This window comes from Ambystoma mexicanum, chromosome 1q (assembly GCF_040938575.1).
Source record: "Ambystoma mexicanum isolate Mex_15411 chromosome 1q, UKY_AmexF1_1, whole genome shotgun sequence".
Taxonomy (NCBI): domain Eukaryota; kingdom Metazoa; phylum Chordata; class Amphibia; order Caudata; family Ambystomatidae; genus Ambystoma; species Ambystoma mexicanum.
This window is the reverse complement of record NC_090922.1, coordinates 105715402-105729967: the sequence shown is the minus strand read 5'-3', so window position 1 is coordinate 105729967 and position 14566 is coordinate 105715402. Positions and strand designations below refer to the sequence as shown.

Sequence of the window (14566 nt, the reverse complement as noted above, 5' to 3'; positions counted from 1 at the left end):
GCACTGCTGAAAAGTTGCCAACAAACCCCGATTCATGGAACTGTGTAAAGTGCATTTTTGGTGTGCAAAGTCAGTGCAAAGTTATTTCTGCAGTACAAAATGACTTTGCACTGCAAAAATACACTTTGCACGGTTCCATAAATCAGGCTTTGGGTCGGCAGCGCCAGTGCAAAGTCACTTTCAACCATTCAAAAATGTCCATGAATCGGGCCCAAAAGTGTGTCTTTACATGACGTTGCCGACGAGTCGGGAATTGACACTTCCCTGCTGACACAAAACTCTCTAATGAATATCGGTGCAAAATGGCACAATCCCGCCGCCGTTTCTGCCACACCCAGGAAAACTAGATATTCCTTGGAGCATATGGCATATCTGTGAGAAACTACATAGTTTGGTATGGAATTTAAACCCGAAGACTGCCAGATGGCACACCACCAACTCCTGCTGAAGATTAGGATGTATACCAGTATATGCTAAAGCCATTAACATGATAGAAAAGTGGTTTGGGAACAACCAAAGCATGCTGGGGCAGAAGACGCGCTGCACACAGGCAGGTTTTCCGAGTGCAGAGGGCAGGAGTGGCAACGCATACTCTTCTTCCACCCCAGTGTCAGCATGAAAACCAGATCAAATCATCAGTTTATCATTTTTAGATATTCTCTGAATGCATGAAGTAATCATCGGAAACATTTGCCACAGCATTTCAACTTTGTATTTATTGAAAGCTCCTTCGCAACACAACACTTGCATTGGTGTGTTTACAACAACAGGGCAGTTTCAGCTCCTGCATTTGTGCATCACTAATCCAATGCTTTGCTGGGTGCATGGTGTCATGAGAACATAGCTATTTATGTATGCATTGGGTATACCCCTCAAGTGCCAGGCTATTATGCAAGTCTATGCAAAAAGGACAAGCACAATCGTCCTTGGCACTTATGGAGAGCCTAGATAGAAAATGGTGTTTCAAGGCACCCCAAGACAAAAAAGGGAGCGGGGGACAGGGAAGAAAACACCAATGACAGTCCTACTAGGCATTGTGGTTAACAATATAGCAGCTAGAAGCTGCTGGCTGTCAGACGTCAGTGAGATAATAAGTCAGTAACTGTGGACCCTTATTCACATATCCCGATTCCTTCTCTTAAAATATCTTGGTGAAACAACTGAACATGCATGTGGTTGGGCAACCAGTTAGGCTCGAAATAGATAAGTATCCAAAGCGACCTTAATTATAAATTCGATTTAGCCTCATGGAGCCTCACCAGTCCAGAATCCAGGGTCTTTAGGTCCTTTAATCGCTGCTTACTCAGTTGAAGTTCTGTCCCATTCAGCCGCAGCACATCCCAGAATGCTACCAAAACACGCTCGCTACACCAGCTTACCCCAGCTCCCACAGATTGTAGGCACACAGCTGAGAAATGGATGTTGCGACTGCCAATGCTCTATAAGTGTAATCAAAATGGCGTAACCAGGTTCGTGCTCAGCCACTTGATTTAAAAGCACTATGTGTGTCCTTCACTGAAGTCCTGGTAAAAAACAAACATTGGCAAAGCTAGCAGTTTTGGCTTGTGAACAAGTATTAGGCATTTGCCAAGCACTGCTGTTAGATGCCCAGGTACTCGCGCCACAAGTGACTTTGCCGACACAAAAGCCCAAACTGTTGGCATTGCCAATGCATGTTATTTTTCAAATCAATTAGGATAAAATCAATAGAAGAAGATATTGTGCGAGTACATGTACTCTATTGGTGAAAGTAAGATGCAAGCACTTAGACGTGGGACTTCAAAAATAAGTTAACGGTAGAATAAACATCTGCAAAAAAAAATCCTTATAATAAAAGAAGCTTTATATATTGTGGGATAGGGGATGCAGGCATAGAAGAACCTGAGGCTGAACAGGGCAGTTCCTGTATATGTGGAGCCCTTGCAGCCCTACTTTACGTGATGCTAATGCAGGTTTTGGCTAATGGGGGCTAATGCATTCTGCTCACAGGTGTGGGCAACAAGAGGCCTGCAGTGAAAGAAATTGCATTATCCTGGACCATGTGTTTTGGTTGGATGAGCCCACTAGCACAGGAGCCGAGATTGAAACCGGTTTGGTGGTGCTCAGGCACCTCAAAGAGGAAGGGAACTTTTATTTGTATGTGGGAGAACAGCAATTGTCATTTTGTGGACACAGAATACCCTAGAAGGTCGGGACTCTGCATTTGACACCCTTCTAGGAAGGACTTAGAATGAGGGAGCCTCATGAGCTCAAGCAATGGCAAAAACACACACCTCCTCTTTGTACACATATTTCAGCGATGTCTCACATGCACTTTGACCACCTCTGAAGGTTCCACATCGTATACATCAAAAAAAGCCCCTGCATGGCAAGCCTCAGCCCCTCTTCCAGCAACCATCAATCCCAGACTCCCATGACCTTGTGTGTGATTGGTGCAATCAACTCACTCTTTCATGGATCGCCTCCTTCTTGTCCACATCACTTGGACTCGCCATTTGCACTGCATCCATCAGACAGCGATTAACACTTTCCACCACCCCATTACTTTGGGAAGGTACAGTACTGTCCTCCTGTGTTTTATACAACATTGTCCATGATACCTTTTTACCTCCTTAGTCACAATCTGTAGACAGTCGTCACACACTGCACTGGCGAGCTGGGTTGGGCTGTCACCGAAAGCAGACAGAGCTCTCACTCCAAAAGCCCGCTGCATGCCCTGCTCCGCTATACACGAGAGGGGGCTGTTTGACTTAATCCTTCCGCATGGCCTGGTGCCACACCCAATAGACACTGTGCCAGGTGAGGGATGCCCTCAGTCCTACCCCAATAGTTTGATACTAACTGCAGTATATGTTAATGGCCTCTGGTATTCAGCAAGCCATCCTTAAGGCACGGACGGCCCGATTGAATTTTTTTAACATTGGGTGTCTGCCTTAAGCCATCTCTCCAATATTTACACTACACATTAGATTAATGCACTCCTTTAGGGGATATGGATTTTTGAACAAATGCTCATGATCATCACTCACTACAAAATAATTGGCAGATCATTTTACTCTGTGGTTTGTGTCTGCAGCAAAGTCCCTGTTAAAAGGGTTGCAAAGTTTGTGAGATTTGTGGACAAGGAATGGTGGGTGGACACCCAATCTTTTTGGGACTAGCTATGCTCAGGCAATGATGCCTTTTGACCTGGGAAGTGGTAACATTTTTACGTTAACAGAGCCTTCTGAAATGAGACGCCAAATTGAAGGATTTTATATTCTGAACTGCTTTTCTTATTCTTAATTTTCTTCCGTTTTCTATTCTTCTTTTCTCTCGTTTCATACAGTGATGATATATGTAATTTAATACTTACTGCCATTTTAATTTTAGTGAAAAGTTGAGTTCTTGGACTAAAACACAATAAATTAAGTCTCCAAGGTGTCCCCTGCCCCCCCCCCAGATTTTATGTGTCTCTTATGCCCCTGAGACTGGGGGTGCAACGCCTTATCATGGCTGATCGACAATGTTGGCTCACCTGTTTGTTTCATCATAGGTCGTTCTTCCAACCTGGACCTGTGACTTGATGGCGAATGCCTGTCAGAGGGGTGGTAGCTCTTCCACTCCTTGACGAGCCTGCTTCAGACTTGGTGTATGCTATTAAGCCAACAAATCAAGCGACTGTTTCCGTCTTTGAGGGTTTTCTGGGAAAAACCCTGACAGATATCACATTCCTCCGGAGAACAGTTAGAGTAGAGGCAGTATAAGCAATCAACATGCCCATCACCTTCATAGATGTTCTTTAGGCCGCAAGTCCTACAGTGCCTGAACAAGGCTTTTTTCGGTCCAACAGTCTCCATGCTCGTAACGACACCGTAAATGAGTCATCGGTTGCTCCTGTTGGAGTATAGAAATGAAAAATATATATTGTGTGGAAAGATCATTTCTCAGTGAAGAGAAGAACTCGAGGAATCCCACCAGCTAGAAAGACGCTTGAAATCTGAGGGGAAGCTGGTGGAGAGGAGCTATACACTCGACATGCTTTTGGTGGGGACTAAGAGCACCCACAACGAAGTCGATAACCATTCTTTAACATATTTGCCTAAATTGTGTCTCAAATTAGAGACAAAAACGATAGCCTTGAGTTAAGGTTACAGGTGACTCATGAGTTACATATAAAAAAAAAGTTTTACCTATATCTAAGGTGGGTCAAAAATGAAGCACCCAAAATGCTCACATGCAATGTGATAATGGGACTAGTCTTCCCATGAGCGGGGAGTGTCTCATTACTTCATATAATTGCCTATGTGTGTGCATGCCAGTGACTGTCAAAACATGCCTCTCAATTATTTAATGTACTAAAGTGTATTGTTCAAGAATCATGCTCCCCAACAGCTAGAATGCATCAGGAATTCATCCTGTTTCATTCCAGAGGAACAGCCACTCATTGACCAATGGAGATTGGCAACACCATGCCCAACGCTATTCTCACAGCATTTAGCAATGGCTCCCTTATTTGGACACAATTGTATTGTTTGACAGTCACTGGCAAATATGTTACAGAATGGTTACTTTTGTGATTGCTTGCTGCCAACCCCAGACCTTGTTCTGGATTTCCCTTTTCTATCCATCGGTTAACATGCCATACTCATTAATTCTGAATATATATATTATATATAATCCCTTTGGAACATCCATTTGCTTTATGTTACTGACTCCGATGTGCAACTTTGCCTACTGTTATTTGCAAACATGCCAATACTGTTTTATGCGACTATTGTACGGGAACAGCCTTGAAAGAGTGGACTACATTAAAACAAGAATTCTGAAGAAGAATACTGGACAATCTCACTTATAACAATTTGTTAGGGCGAGCGTGACTAGCACAATCTGTTAGTTCTTGTATTTTGTGGGGTCATGAGTAGGACCTCACTGTACTAGTTGCGCTGCATACCCGACACCTGATTTTTAGGACTAGAGCACATCAATAGTCAGATATATAATATTATATATCACAAGCACACACAGGAGAAAATAAACTATAGTTGTGATGTTAAAAACGATTGTATAACAAAACCCTTGAAATTAATTTAAAAAAAAAAAAAACTTTAGTTAGCTTTAACTCGGCATGCTCCTGTTGATGGCATGTCCCCCATAATGCCATTTTGTATGTCATTGTCAATCCCTTCTCTTATAATGTGTGTTCTCATGTGCTTTGCAACGGGAACGCAGCGAGTTTAGCTGTTCAGGACTCCCCACATCCACTGAATTTCAAAGGTTTTGTTGCATTCATTCTGGTAAACTTAACTGCATGTTAAATAAAGTTTTTCAATTAATTTCAAGGGTTTTGTTATACAATCTTTTTATTTATTTATTTATAACAGGTCACTAGCCATGGCCTTCAGGACTTGATCACCGTACATGTTCCCGCAATATATCTTTTGGATCCACAAATGGTGGCAACTACACAACATTCTTAACTTCATTTTTTGATGAATGGTTGTCAAAATTCCCAGTTTGACAATCCCTTTGTTTAGAAAAATGTCATCTACATCCTCCCTGCAAGTCAAAAGTGATTAGCATCGCTGCTACAAAGCACCAATATCGATACAAGGCACAGGAGGCACCCTGTCTCTGTTGAATACTTTAAACACTACTGGATGGATTTACCCCAAACCAGTCAAGGAAATTAGGTCAATGCTTTGTGCCCAAATTGTTTCTTATTTGATCCAAATCTGCCAGCAGTTTTCACGCTACAGCTGTTCAAAAACTGCACTTTTTCTCTCTATGGGAAAATAAAACAGTAGGCTGAAAACCGCGTTTTTATGCTTTAATAACTTCGTTCCCAAAACGTCCAGTTTAGTTGGGCTTTTGATAAACCGTTTAACCTCCTTAATAACTTTATTTTTTTTAACAGATCTTTCCCAAAGTTCCCAGTCTGAGGGTGGTGCGTTGAGGGGGTACCATGAATACTAATTTGTTTGCAAAATGATACAAGTCAAAACTTATTCATTTATCTGGTTTCCTGTGAAACTAATACTCAACTACAGTCTTGTGCTGCCCTTGAAAGCAAGGTGACTCAAAGCAACACAAGTTCGATCCCTGGGTCCGCGCTTAGAAACCTCTGGGTATTCAGCGCGTTATAAATAACCTATCATATCATACAGTGCGCTGGTCACAGCACTATACATCTTTTTTCCAGTGAAGAAGTGTAGTTAATCGACAAGTAAGGTGAATCAGTTCAACGTTTGAAGTTTCTCAAAAAAACCTTAGTTGAAGTGACGTTAAGGTACCAGTTTAATGCAACATAATCCCTGAAATTTAGCAGGTGTTGGAAGCTACTCTGCCATAATTCAGGGCTGCCCCGTAGAGCAGCCCATGAACACAGACCTCATCATCAATGACTTTTGCTGGAAACTACAGCATAGTAATGATATCCCTGATAATGTCCGTGATGAAATTACTCATGGCATCATCAATGGCATTACTGGTAATGCCAATTACAAATGAACATGAAAGATATGCAATGTCTAAATAAAAATCCCACTAGACACTTATAATTTTAGAATTAATGTCACGTTTTATCCCGATTCCGATAGCAGATTCTAACAGTCCTCAGTCAGCAAGCAATGGGAATGCAAGTCCTAATCAAATAAATAGTATTTGTATTTAACCACTGCTTCTCGCTCACTTTTAGTTCTTCTAATTAGCACTACCAATAATGCAATGTATACCCCAAGTGCTGATATGAAAGACAGTCATGTCATCACTATGCTTTAGTTTCCATCAATTAGGTCATAAGTGATGTCAGCGTGGCCATGGGCTGCTCAATGGGGCAGCTCGGATTGAAGGTGGTATAGCTTCCAACATCTGGTCGATTAAGGGAATTTGTAGCTTTAAACTTGCACCTTGACGTCACTTAACCTTAAGTGTTTTCCCCAAATTTCATGTTGATAGAACTTAAGTGGTATGCAAAGTTACAAGTGCGTTTCTAAGCTACGCATTATGGGATTCTCAACATGTTGGCACCTTGGGCCACAGGATACATGTCCTAGGGCTTTGGCAAGTAGTTACTTTGCTTGGGACATCTTGAAAATGTAACAAGTCAAATGTTATTACAATAGAATTTTTGTAAAGTCAACCATTCTTAGGTTTCAACTTAACACGCACATCTAGTGGCAACACGACTACTTTTCCAGTGTGCCATAAATATCGATGTACATATCTGGATCGATTTTGCATTTAGTACACATGCATCCCAAGGCTGACCAGCTTCCGTTTGGTGGTTAATCAAGACAATAGCTTCCACAGGAATCAGCTGTAAAGAAGATTTATTTGTTTTCAATTCAGTAATGTGGAAGTGGGCCATAGAGCAGGAATTAGTGCGTCTGTATGTAATACCAAACTCCCCTTTACAAACAAAATACACTCGTGTGTTAGTAGTTAATGTTCCTATAGCACTTCAAATCACACAAACAAAAAAACAGAACGAAATAAGTCCCCAGTTAGTACGGAAAAAAATAAATAAAGAATAATTCTTCCAAAAGAACATGAGTAATTTGTTCGCTCCGGTTCCCCCAGAGCTAACCCGTTTGCCCGGGTACTAAGCACTTGATGTTTTGTGGCATAGTGAGAGGGAACCGTGGCGGCTCTGGCACGCAACCAGTGTCCTGGTGTTTGCAGAGCAGAGCTATGCGGGAAAAAGTCTTGGAGCAACTCCGGCACTTATACTTTTTGATGTCCGAGTGAGTCTGAAGGTGGGCTCGTAAATTGGAGCGATCAGCAAAGGCCCTACTACAGTGAGGGCAGGCAAAGGGCTTCTCACCTACAAGAAAAGGCAGAGAGACTCGTAAATGGCCAAATACAATTAGAAGGACTGTGCACTCTGAAAAGGCATAATCCATCGATTATTCATAATCTTACAATGACAGAAAAAAAAACAATATTCATACATACAAAAATAAAACTACACAAGGTCACAATGTACTCCCTTTGCTCTAGTTCCCACCACGAGAAGGCCCATTTAGGGGCATCTGGAGTATTGGGCTTTGCTTACAGATATTCCGACATACTCTCTAGTGACTGTCACAAAGTCGAGTGGAAGCAAATATTTTCACACCTTTATTGTGGTATCCTAGTGGAGAATACCAAACTTAAGTCCTTTAGTGCTAAGAACGTGCTTAAAAGTAACTATTGGTCATGGTGGTAATCTAGCAGAGTGCTATTTGTTCTCGTATTAACTCAAAGGCCAGTGTCCCTCAGTTAAGTACAAAGTGTTCAAAACAATGTTCTTCATTTCTGGCTATGCCTTGGTCCTGATTTCTCCAGGAGTATTAACCTTACAAAGTAGAAGTGAAAAGAGTGTGCAGGGTGTGCCAACAAGTCCCTAAATTATCCAAATGAAAGGTTTCAGAATTCCTCTTAAACCAAGCAAACACAAAGGATTCCAAATAAAAGATTTCTCACGATTCCCGGGTTCCCTCCTTGTCAATCTCAGTCTTTACAAATTCTCAGTCTAATATCTGGAAGTTTCAGGTTGGGACTCTTTTGTAGCGAGGATATGGTAAGAAGTCATCCTCCAAGTTATCTGGTTTGGAGTGAAATCTATTGGCGGGTTCAGTACTCAGTGTTGCCTGGAATCTGGCTTTTCTAAGGCCCTGAAGTATAGGAGGGCAGGAGCCCTCCCTGCGTGGTGTACTTGTCCCTTACCAGGCCTCGCTCAAACTCCTACAAATCCAGTCCCGCCTCGCCTTCTCACCACAAACGTATTCCTCTAACCCAGAAGTCTGTAACGTTTGCTTCTCCAGATCTTTTGGAGTACAACTCCCATCATCCCTAACAAAGACATTCACCGGTAAGGGTTCACATGTGTCATGGTCCAAAACATCTGAGAGCCATTGCCTACATACCCCGGATGTACCCTATACACATTTCCCCTTTTCAGGATTGGGTCTAGTCCCTCTCTCGACAGCACTAACTTTATCATGGTCTGACATTACTTCCTCGTCTCTGCTAGAAACACTAACCTCTTTTTCTCCTCTTTCTGCTATGTATTCACTTCATTGCCTCCTTTTGCTACCTTCTGGTAGTGTTCCTCTCCTTTTTTCTAATCCTCCTCTTCTAACCAAAGTTTGGTAATTTTCCTCTCCACCTCCTCTCTAGCGATCCCTCCCTTTACTCTCACCACCTTCTCCTTAACTAATTTGACCTAATCCTCCAGCACCCATATATCCAGTGTCAACGCCTCTTCAGCATAGGCTCCTCTGTGCACCTCATTCTTCTCCTTGGAGCAATTCACCCAATTCTCATCCACCTCTTCCTTTCTTCCCCATCCTCCTGGATTTTGCTTGCCACCAGCTTCCTGAGTCTCTCCTCCAGCATCCTGCTTTCTCCTTAGCCCTGCCCATTGGTCCCCTCCACCAGCCTCCTATCTCCCACTTACCCCAGCCCTCCTGGGTCTCCCGGGTCTCCTGCAGCCATCTCTAAATGAGCCCCTTGCAGCCTTCTGCCACATTCCCTTCCTTTTATAGGGCTTTAACCCAGCCTTCCACCCTCTCTCTACAATAAGTGATCAGTGGTTAGCTGGTGGTTCCAACCCTCAAGATGGCTTACAGTTCTGATGTGGGAGTTGGGGCCGGCTAGTTTCCCCCCCCCCCCTCCTCATCCCTGGTTGTGTGATCCTCTGTTTGCCACCCCATGGCCCTACCCTTCGGGTGAACTCCCTTAGCCTAACTGGTCCTAGGTGTAATAAGGTGACCGGGGGATTCTTCTGGTTCAGGTCCCACTCTTTCCCCTTGTAGTTTCATGAATGATTTCTCGGTCCACGCAGGGGCAGTAGAGCATACCAGCTCTGCAGGATCGCAGCTCCAATTACATTAAACGGACAGTAGCATCTAAAGCGGAAATGTGATGAGCCCCTGGCATTTGGCATGGTGAGGGTGGTGTAGGGGCAGAGGCCCCCTGCCCCCCAGTGATCCTCCCCATGGTGCCTTTGCCCCCCCCCAATCACATGACTTGTGGTGGCACATTGCCTTGTTGGTGACCCCACCATCAAGATCAGGCAGGGGACTTAGTCATACGATTTAGAAGCTCTGGAGTTTCATTTAAGAAATATCTTTTAATTCGAATCCAGTCTAAGATAGTGGCAGCCAGTATGCTCGTCTATTCTAAAGATTACACCACCCAGCATGCAACTTTGTCTCCACCACTGCAGGCCATGGATGGGTAGGATGTAGGTGATTTGACCAAATCCATGTTTTCGAAAGAGTGAAGTGACCAAATCTGGTTTACTGCGGAGGGGGGGGGGGACCAAGACCCCTGCAAGCCTGCCTCCTTCCCCCCTCCCTTTATTAATATCCCTTATCCCACATATAGTTTATTATTATTATTTTTTAATGTTTTCCTGGTAAAACATTTTTTAAAAGCCATTTGGTCACTTCTTCCTCGAAAACATTGGATTTGTTCACTTCTGCGTTATTGGGATGGTGTAGGAAGCAAAATATGTGGCTTGCAGCTGTTAGCAAGGTACAGTCAGTTTGTTTCAGTCCAACATTGGTCATTGATGGAGTGCTTCTATTGTGGTTGATTTCTATTCCTAGTTCCCTAAATTTGGCATTTGCTATTTCCGTCAGTGATATAGGTCTTTACTTCGATGCACACCCATTTGTGAGCGTCCCCATTATGGATGTTGTGAATGTGTTATTACACAGCATTAAAAAAAATACCCAGAGAGAGGGAAATATGGCAAAGGCACCAATACAGACAAGCGAAGGCCAGAGGAGGGGGGATATGCCCCCTCATCTGGATTTACTCAAGCTGAGTTGCAGCAAAGAAATCATGGGAGAAAGCTTGAGAACCCCCTCCCCCCCCCCCCACTATGATATTGATTCCATCAAAAGAATAGGCACACGATAAAATTTCCTAGAATGTGGAAAACGTTGCTTCTAGGAGGGAGAGTGGCACAAAGATGGAAGGCTCTACCTTTCCCAGGCAGGTCAGACTGCCTCCTCAAGGTTTGGGAGGTTATGATGGAGAAGTTGACGTATGTGCCCGATTATGCAGGAACGTTTATGGGTGAATGGCGGCCCTTTATGGAGATGCATAAAAAGAGCCCTTTTTTTGATTTAGGATATCAAAGAAAAAGTATTTTCCCGTTGAGAAAGGGGGGAGTGAGTGGGGGGGGGGGAGGGGTGATGTAAATACGGCAGGAGCAATAGTTGATTGCCCCTCCTCTGGCACCCCTGTAATACAGAACATACGATTAAAAGGATGAAGAGATGAGACATAGCAATGAACGGGTTACAATTGTAGTTGTACGTTTAGCTATCATTTCGAAAAAGACTACAATACACTTGAGGCCATTTCTTTGTTAAAGTGAAGTGGAATTGGCAAGAATACAGCTGATGTTAACGGTAGATTTGATGTGTAAAACCGTCATAAAAATACTTTGATAAAAAAAAGAAAAGGTTTCCTTGACCTTCCAGGCATCCTTAAGTGTCAATCCTAACTGTATCCATATTATTGGACCCCATCACTGTATCCCCCTTATGCTAGGTTTGTGCTATATAGAGACCAGGTATACATAAAGGAGTAGGAAAGGGCAATGTATGACGCCCTTTTCATAGGCAGGGACGTCATTTGAGGTTCGCTAGATACACAGCCTCAAACCCCTAGCTATCCTTTTGGTTCCCATGCCACTGCAACCCCTTGCGCAGAGGTTGCAGGGACAGTGTTCGAAATGCTGGGTTCCGCTACTTTTGTGCAGGCCATAATGACAAGCCTGCACGGCCCTAACATTGCTTCCTCTTTATCTCGAGCACAGTGAATGGATTATGAGAAAACAACATCTAAAAGGGCTTCTTGCTTACCACAGTGGTCTATTAAAAAAAAAAAAAAAAAGTATATAAAAGAAAGCTACAGAACAATAGCAGGACATGCTTGCCTCAATATGTTAGGTCTGCATAGTCCTGCAGGAAGTTTCAAAGCTAGTAAAGAGTGCATAATGAAATGGGGCCTCATAAATTGGCTGGTCCAGAAATAAAGTGCCGGCAATAACATGTACCAGCACTTCTCCAGACCGTCCAACTAGAAGTTGGCTGGTAGGGTGGAAGGGCTGGAGGTATAATCGCCATCCAAATGGCAAAAAAAAATGCCAGTATTACCGGACCGGTAATACCAGTAAATCCCCCCATGGAATCCTATGGGAATTCATGGAATCTGGATTCACCAGCGTTTCAGCCACCTGGAATCTGCCCATAATTCCAGCAGACCAAGTGGAGGAAACAGTAGTACAGTTTGACGGTATCCCGCCAGTAAAACCGGTGGGATACCGGGAAACTTAGGCGGGCCATAGCCGTGGAGACCCAGCAGAGAGGTAGGCTTGGATTTTATGTAAACTGAACTATACATGCAAACATGCCCAGGTCTTCCTTGCAATCTTGGACATGTAGGCCTTCACTTATAACGGAAAAGGCATTAAGTCCAAGAAAGCAAAGACAACCAGATGAACGGCAGCAAGCGACTTGCAAGAAACATACCCAGAATGTATCCTTGAAAGCATGGACTTACAATCGTAGAATGAACCATAAAGACAAACTGAGTAATATTTCGCCCAGTGATTTCCTAAAAGGTCAAGGTTCATGCAACATCACTTCCTGTGGCACACTCGGTTTCAAAGGTCATGAGAGATCATTTCCTGTGATGTCATTAGCTGTATGATGCCATTTCCGCTACTCCAGACAATATGGGGAGGGGTGGGGGGGGGGAATTGCTGTCCCTGTTCATAGGGACTTAAAAACGGACTCCCTTTTGGTCAGGATATTCCACAGTGCATGAGGGGCAGTTTGAGCCACTTTTCAATAAGGAAACAGAACGTCCTGAATCAAGGCATCATTGTTATGATCAGGTTGGCTGTCGGTCACTTCTCTGGACAAGTTTGGTGGTGGAGATGAAAAGAGTAGACTTTGATTGGTGTGTGTGAATGGACAACTCTCGCACAACAGCTTCTGCCAACCGAGGACATGTATTTTTTCTATTCCAGTAGATTCCAATCTTAAATTATACTGCCCATTCTCTACATTACAAGCTCAACTGGTATTCGGTCTTGAGACCGGCCTTCATGGTTTGCCTCAATAAAACAAATCAGGCATGATTAAGACCTCGAATCCATGAATGGACTAATTTGATTTCCTTTTGCTAAGCCCGATTTGAGGAGGTGCAACATAACCTGGTCTGCAAAGATGTTAGCAAAACAATATGAAAGGAAAAAGTAATATAAACTATCCATTCCTGTGACAAATTGATAAAGAGTAAACTATTCTAAATGGAAGAGTGGGCTGATGGTGCCTTTATAACTTCTCTCCATCATTCCTACTCCTCAGTATTCATCCTCACTCATCACCACTTTCCTCCTGTCCTCGCACACACTGTATGTACATTGAGAGATTACCAACTATTTCCCGCTCGCTGAACCTCCCCTCTCCCCACGACCCCCAAATGTTATCATTGGGTAATCTGGTTTTAAAATGGACGACAGTACGGTCTTGCTTACTGAAAGTCACCTCAGAGTTCCAAGATGTTATTTATAAACAAACTTGGCCTTGTTCCTCTATTTGGTCATGGAACTCCTGGGTGACTTCGATTGTCTTTATAATGAAAGATAAGGGGTACTCTATCCAATGTAGATTTCCCATAGAGCCGTCACACACTACCAAGTTTCGAGCATCACTCAATGTTAATGTCTAGGCCAAATAAGCATTCACTCCTGCTTACCGGTGTGTGTCCTGATGTGCCCCTGCAACAACCAGGGCCGCGAGAAGGCCTTGCTGCAGATTCTGCAAACGCAGGGCAGCGTGTGGGTGCGGATGTGCATTTTGAGAGCACCCAGGCTGACATATTCCTTCTCGCAGTACTTGCAACTGAAACTCTTCCTGGAGCACAGCTCACAGTGCAGCTGCCCATGCTCGTCGAGGCCAGAAAACTTAGGGTAGGACCTGTGGCAGTCAAAACACTCAAACCTTGCCAATGTCTCTGTGACAGAGTTGTTCTGTACCCCGTGTAGTCTATCAGATGTGCTCTGACTCGTCCCACGAGGGCATCCAAGCTCAGCGATTTTCTTGGGGATCACTGGAGGTGGCAAGTTGAGATTGTTCAGGGTCTCCTTTAGAGGGGTGGCAGGGGTCCGGTGATACGAGCTGTCTAGGGCGATATCTGCTGCTCTAGAGTTGCAAACCAAAGTCCCTTTGGCTTCCGTGTTCAAGGATATCCTTGTGATGACCGAACTTCTATCCCAGAGGGTTCGACTGAAGACAGGTTCTGCGTCATTCTGGCCGAATGTGGAAGCCACGAGGCCACTGAAGGAATCGTCAGCATCACCAATATCTGAGGGAAGAATGTAAGAATTAACTTTCAATCGCTTATCAATCACCCCCCCCCCCCTTGTTGACCTCCCCACACACACACTGCTGTATTCAAATATCATGGAAAAACGAGCAACGTGGCACATACCGTCCTACATGTGCCAAGTCAGCACACAAAATGGCAGACGCAATACAGTTAAGACTACTATAAAATAAGACTGCTTCACATT

At 43.7% G+C, this 14566-nt stretch overlaps 1 protein-coding gene across 1 annotated transcript in view; it reads right to left on the bottom strand.

Moving 5' to 3' along the window:
* Positions 1-7293: 7293 nt before the first annotated feature.
* SNAI3 (snail family transcriptional repressor 3) overlaps positions 7294-14566 on the bottom strand; it is a 63808-nt gene continuing 56535 nt past the window's right edge. The window contains exons 2-3 of the mRNA XM_069635966.1: positions 13750-14358; positions 7294-7804 (exon numbers count right to left, since the gene is read on the bottom strand). Coding sequence (XP_069492067.1) covers positions 7563-7804; positions 13750-14358 — 851 coding nt within the window. The 3' untranslated portion in view covers positions 7294-7562. The remainder of the gene's footprint in view (positions 7805-13749; positions 14359-14566) is intronic.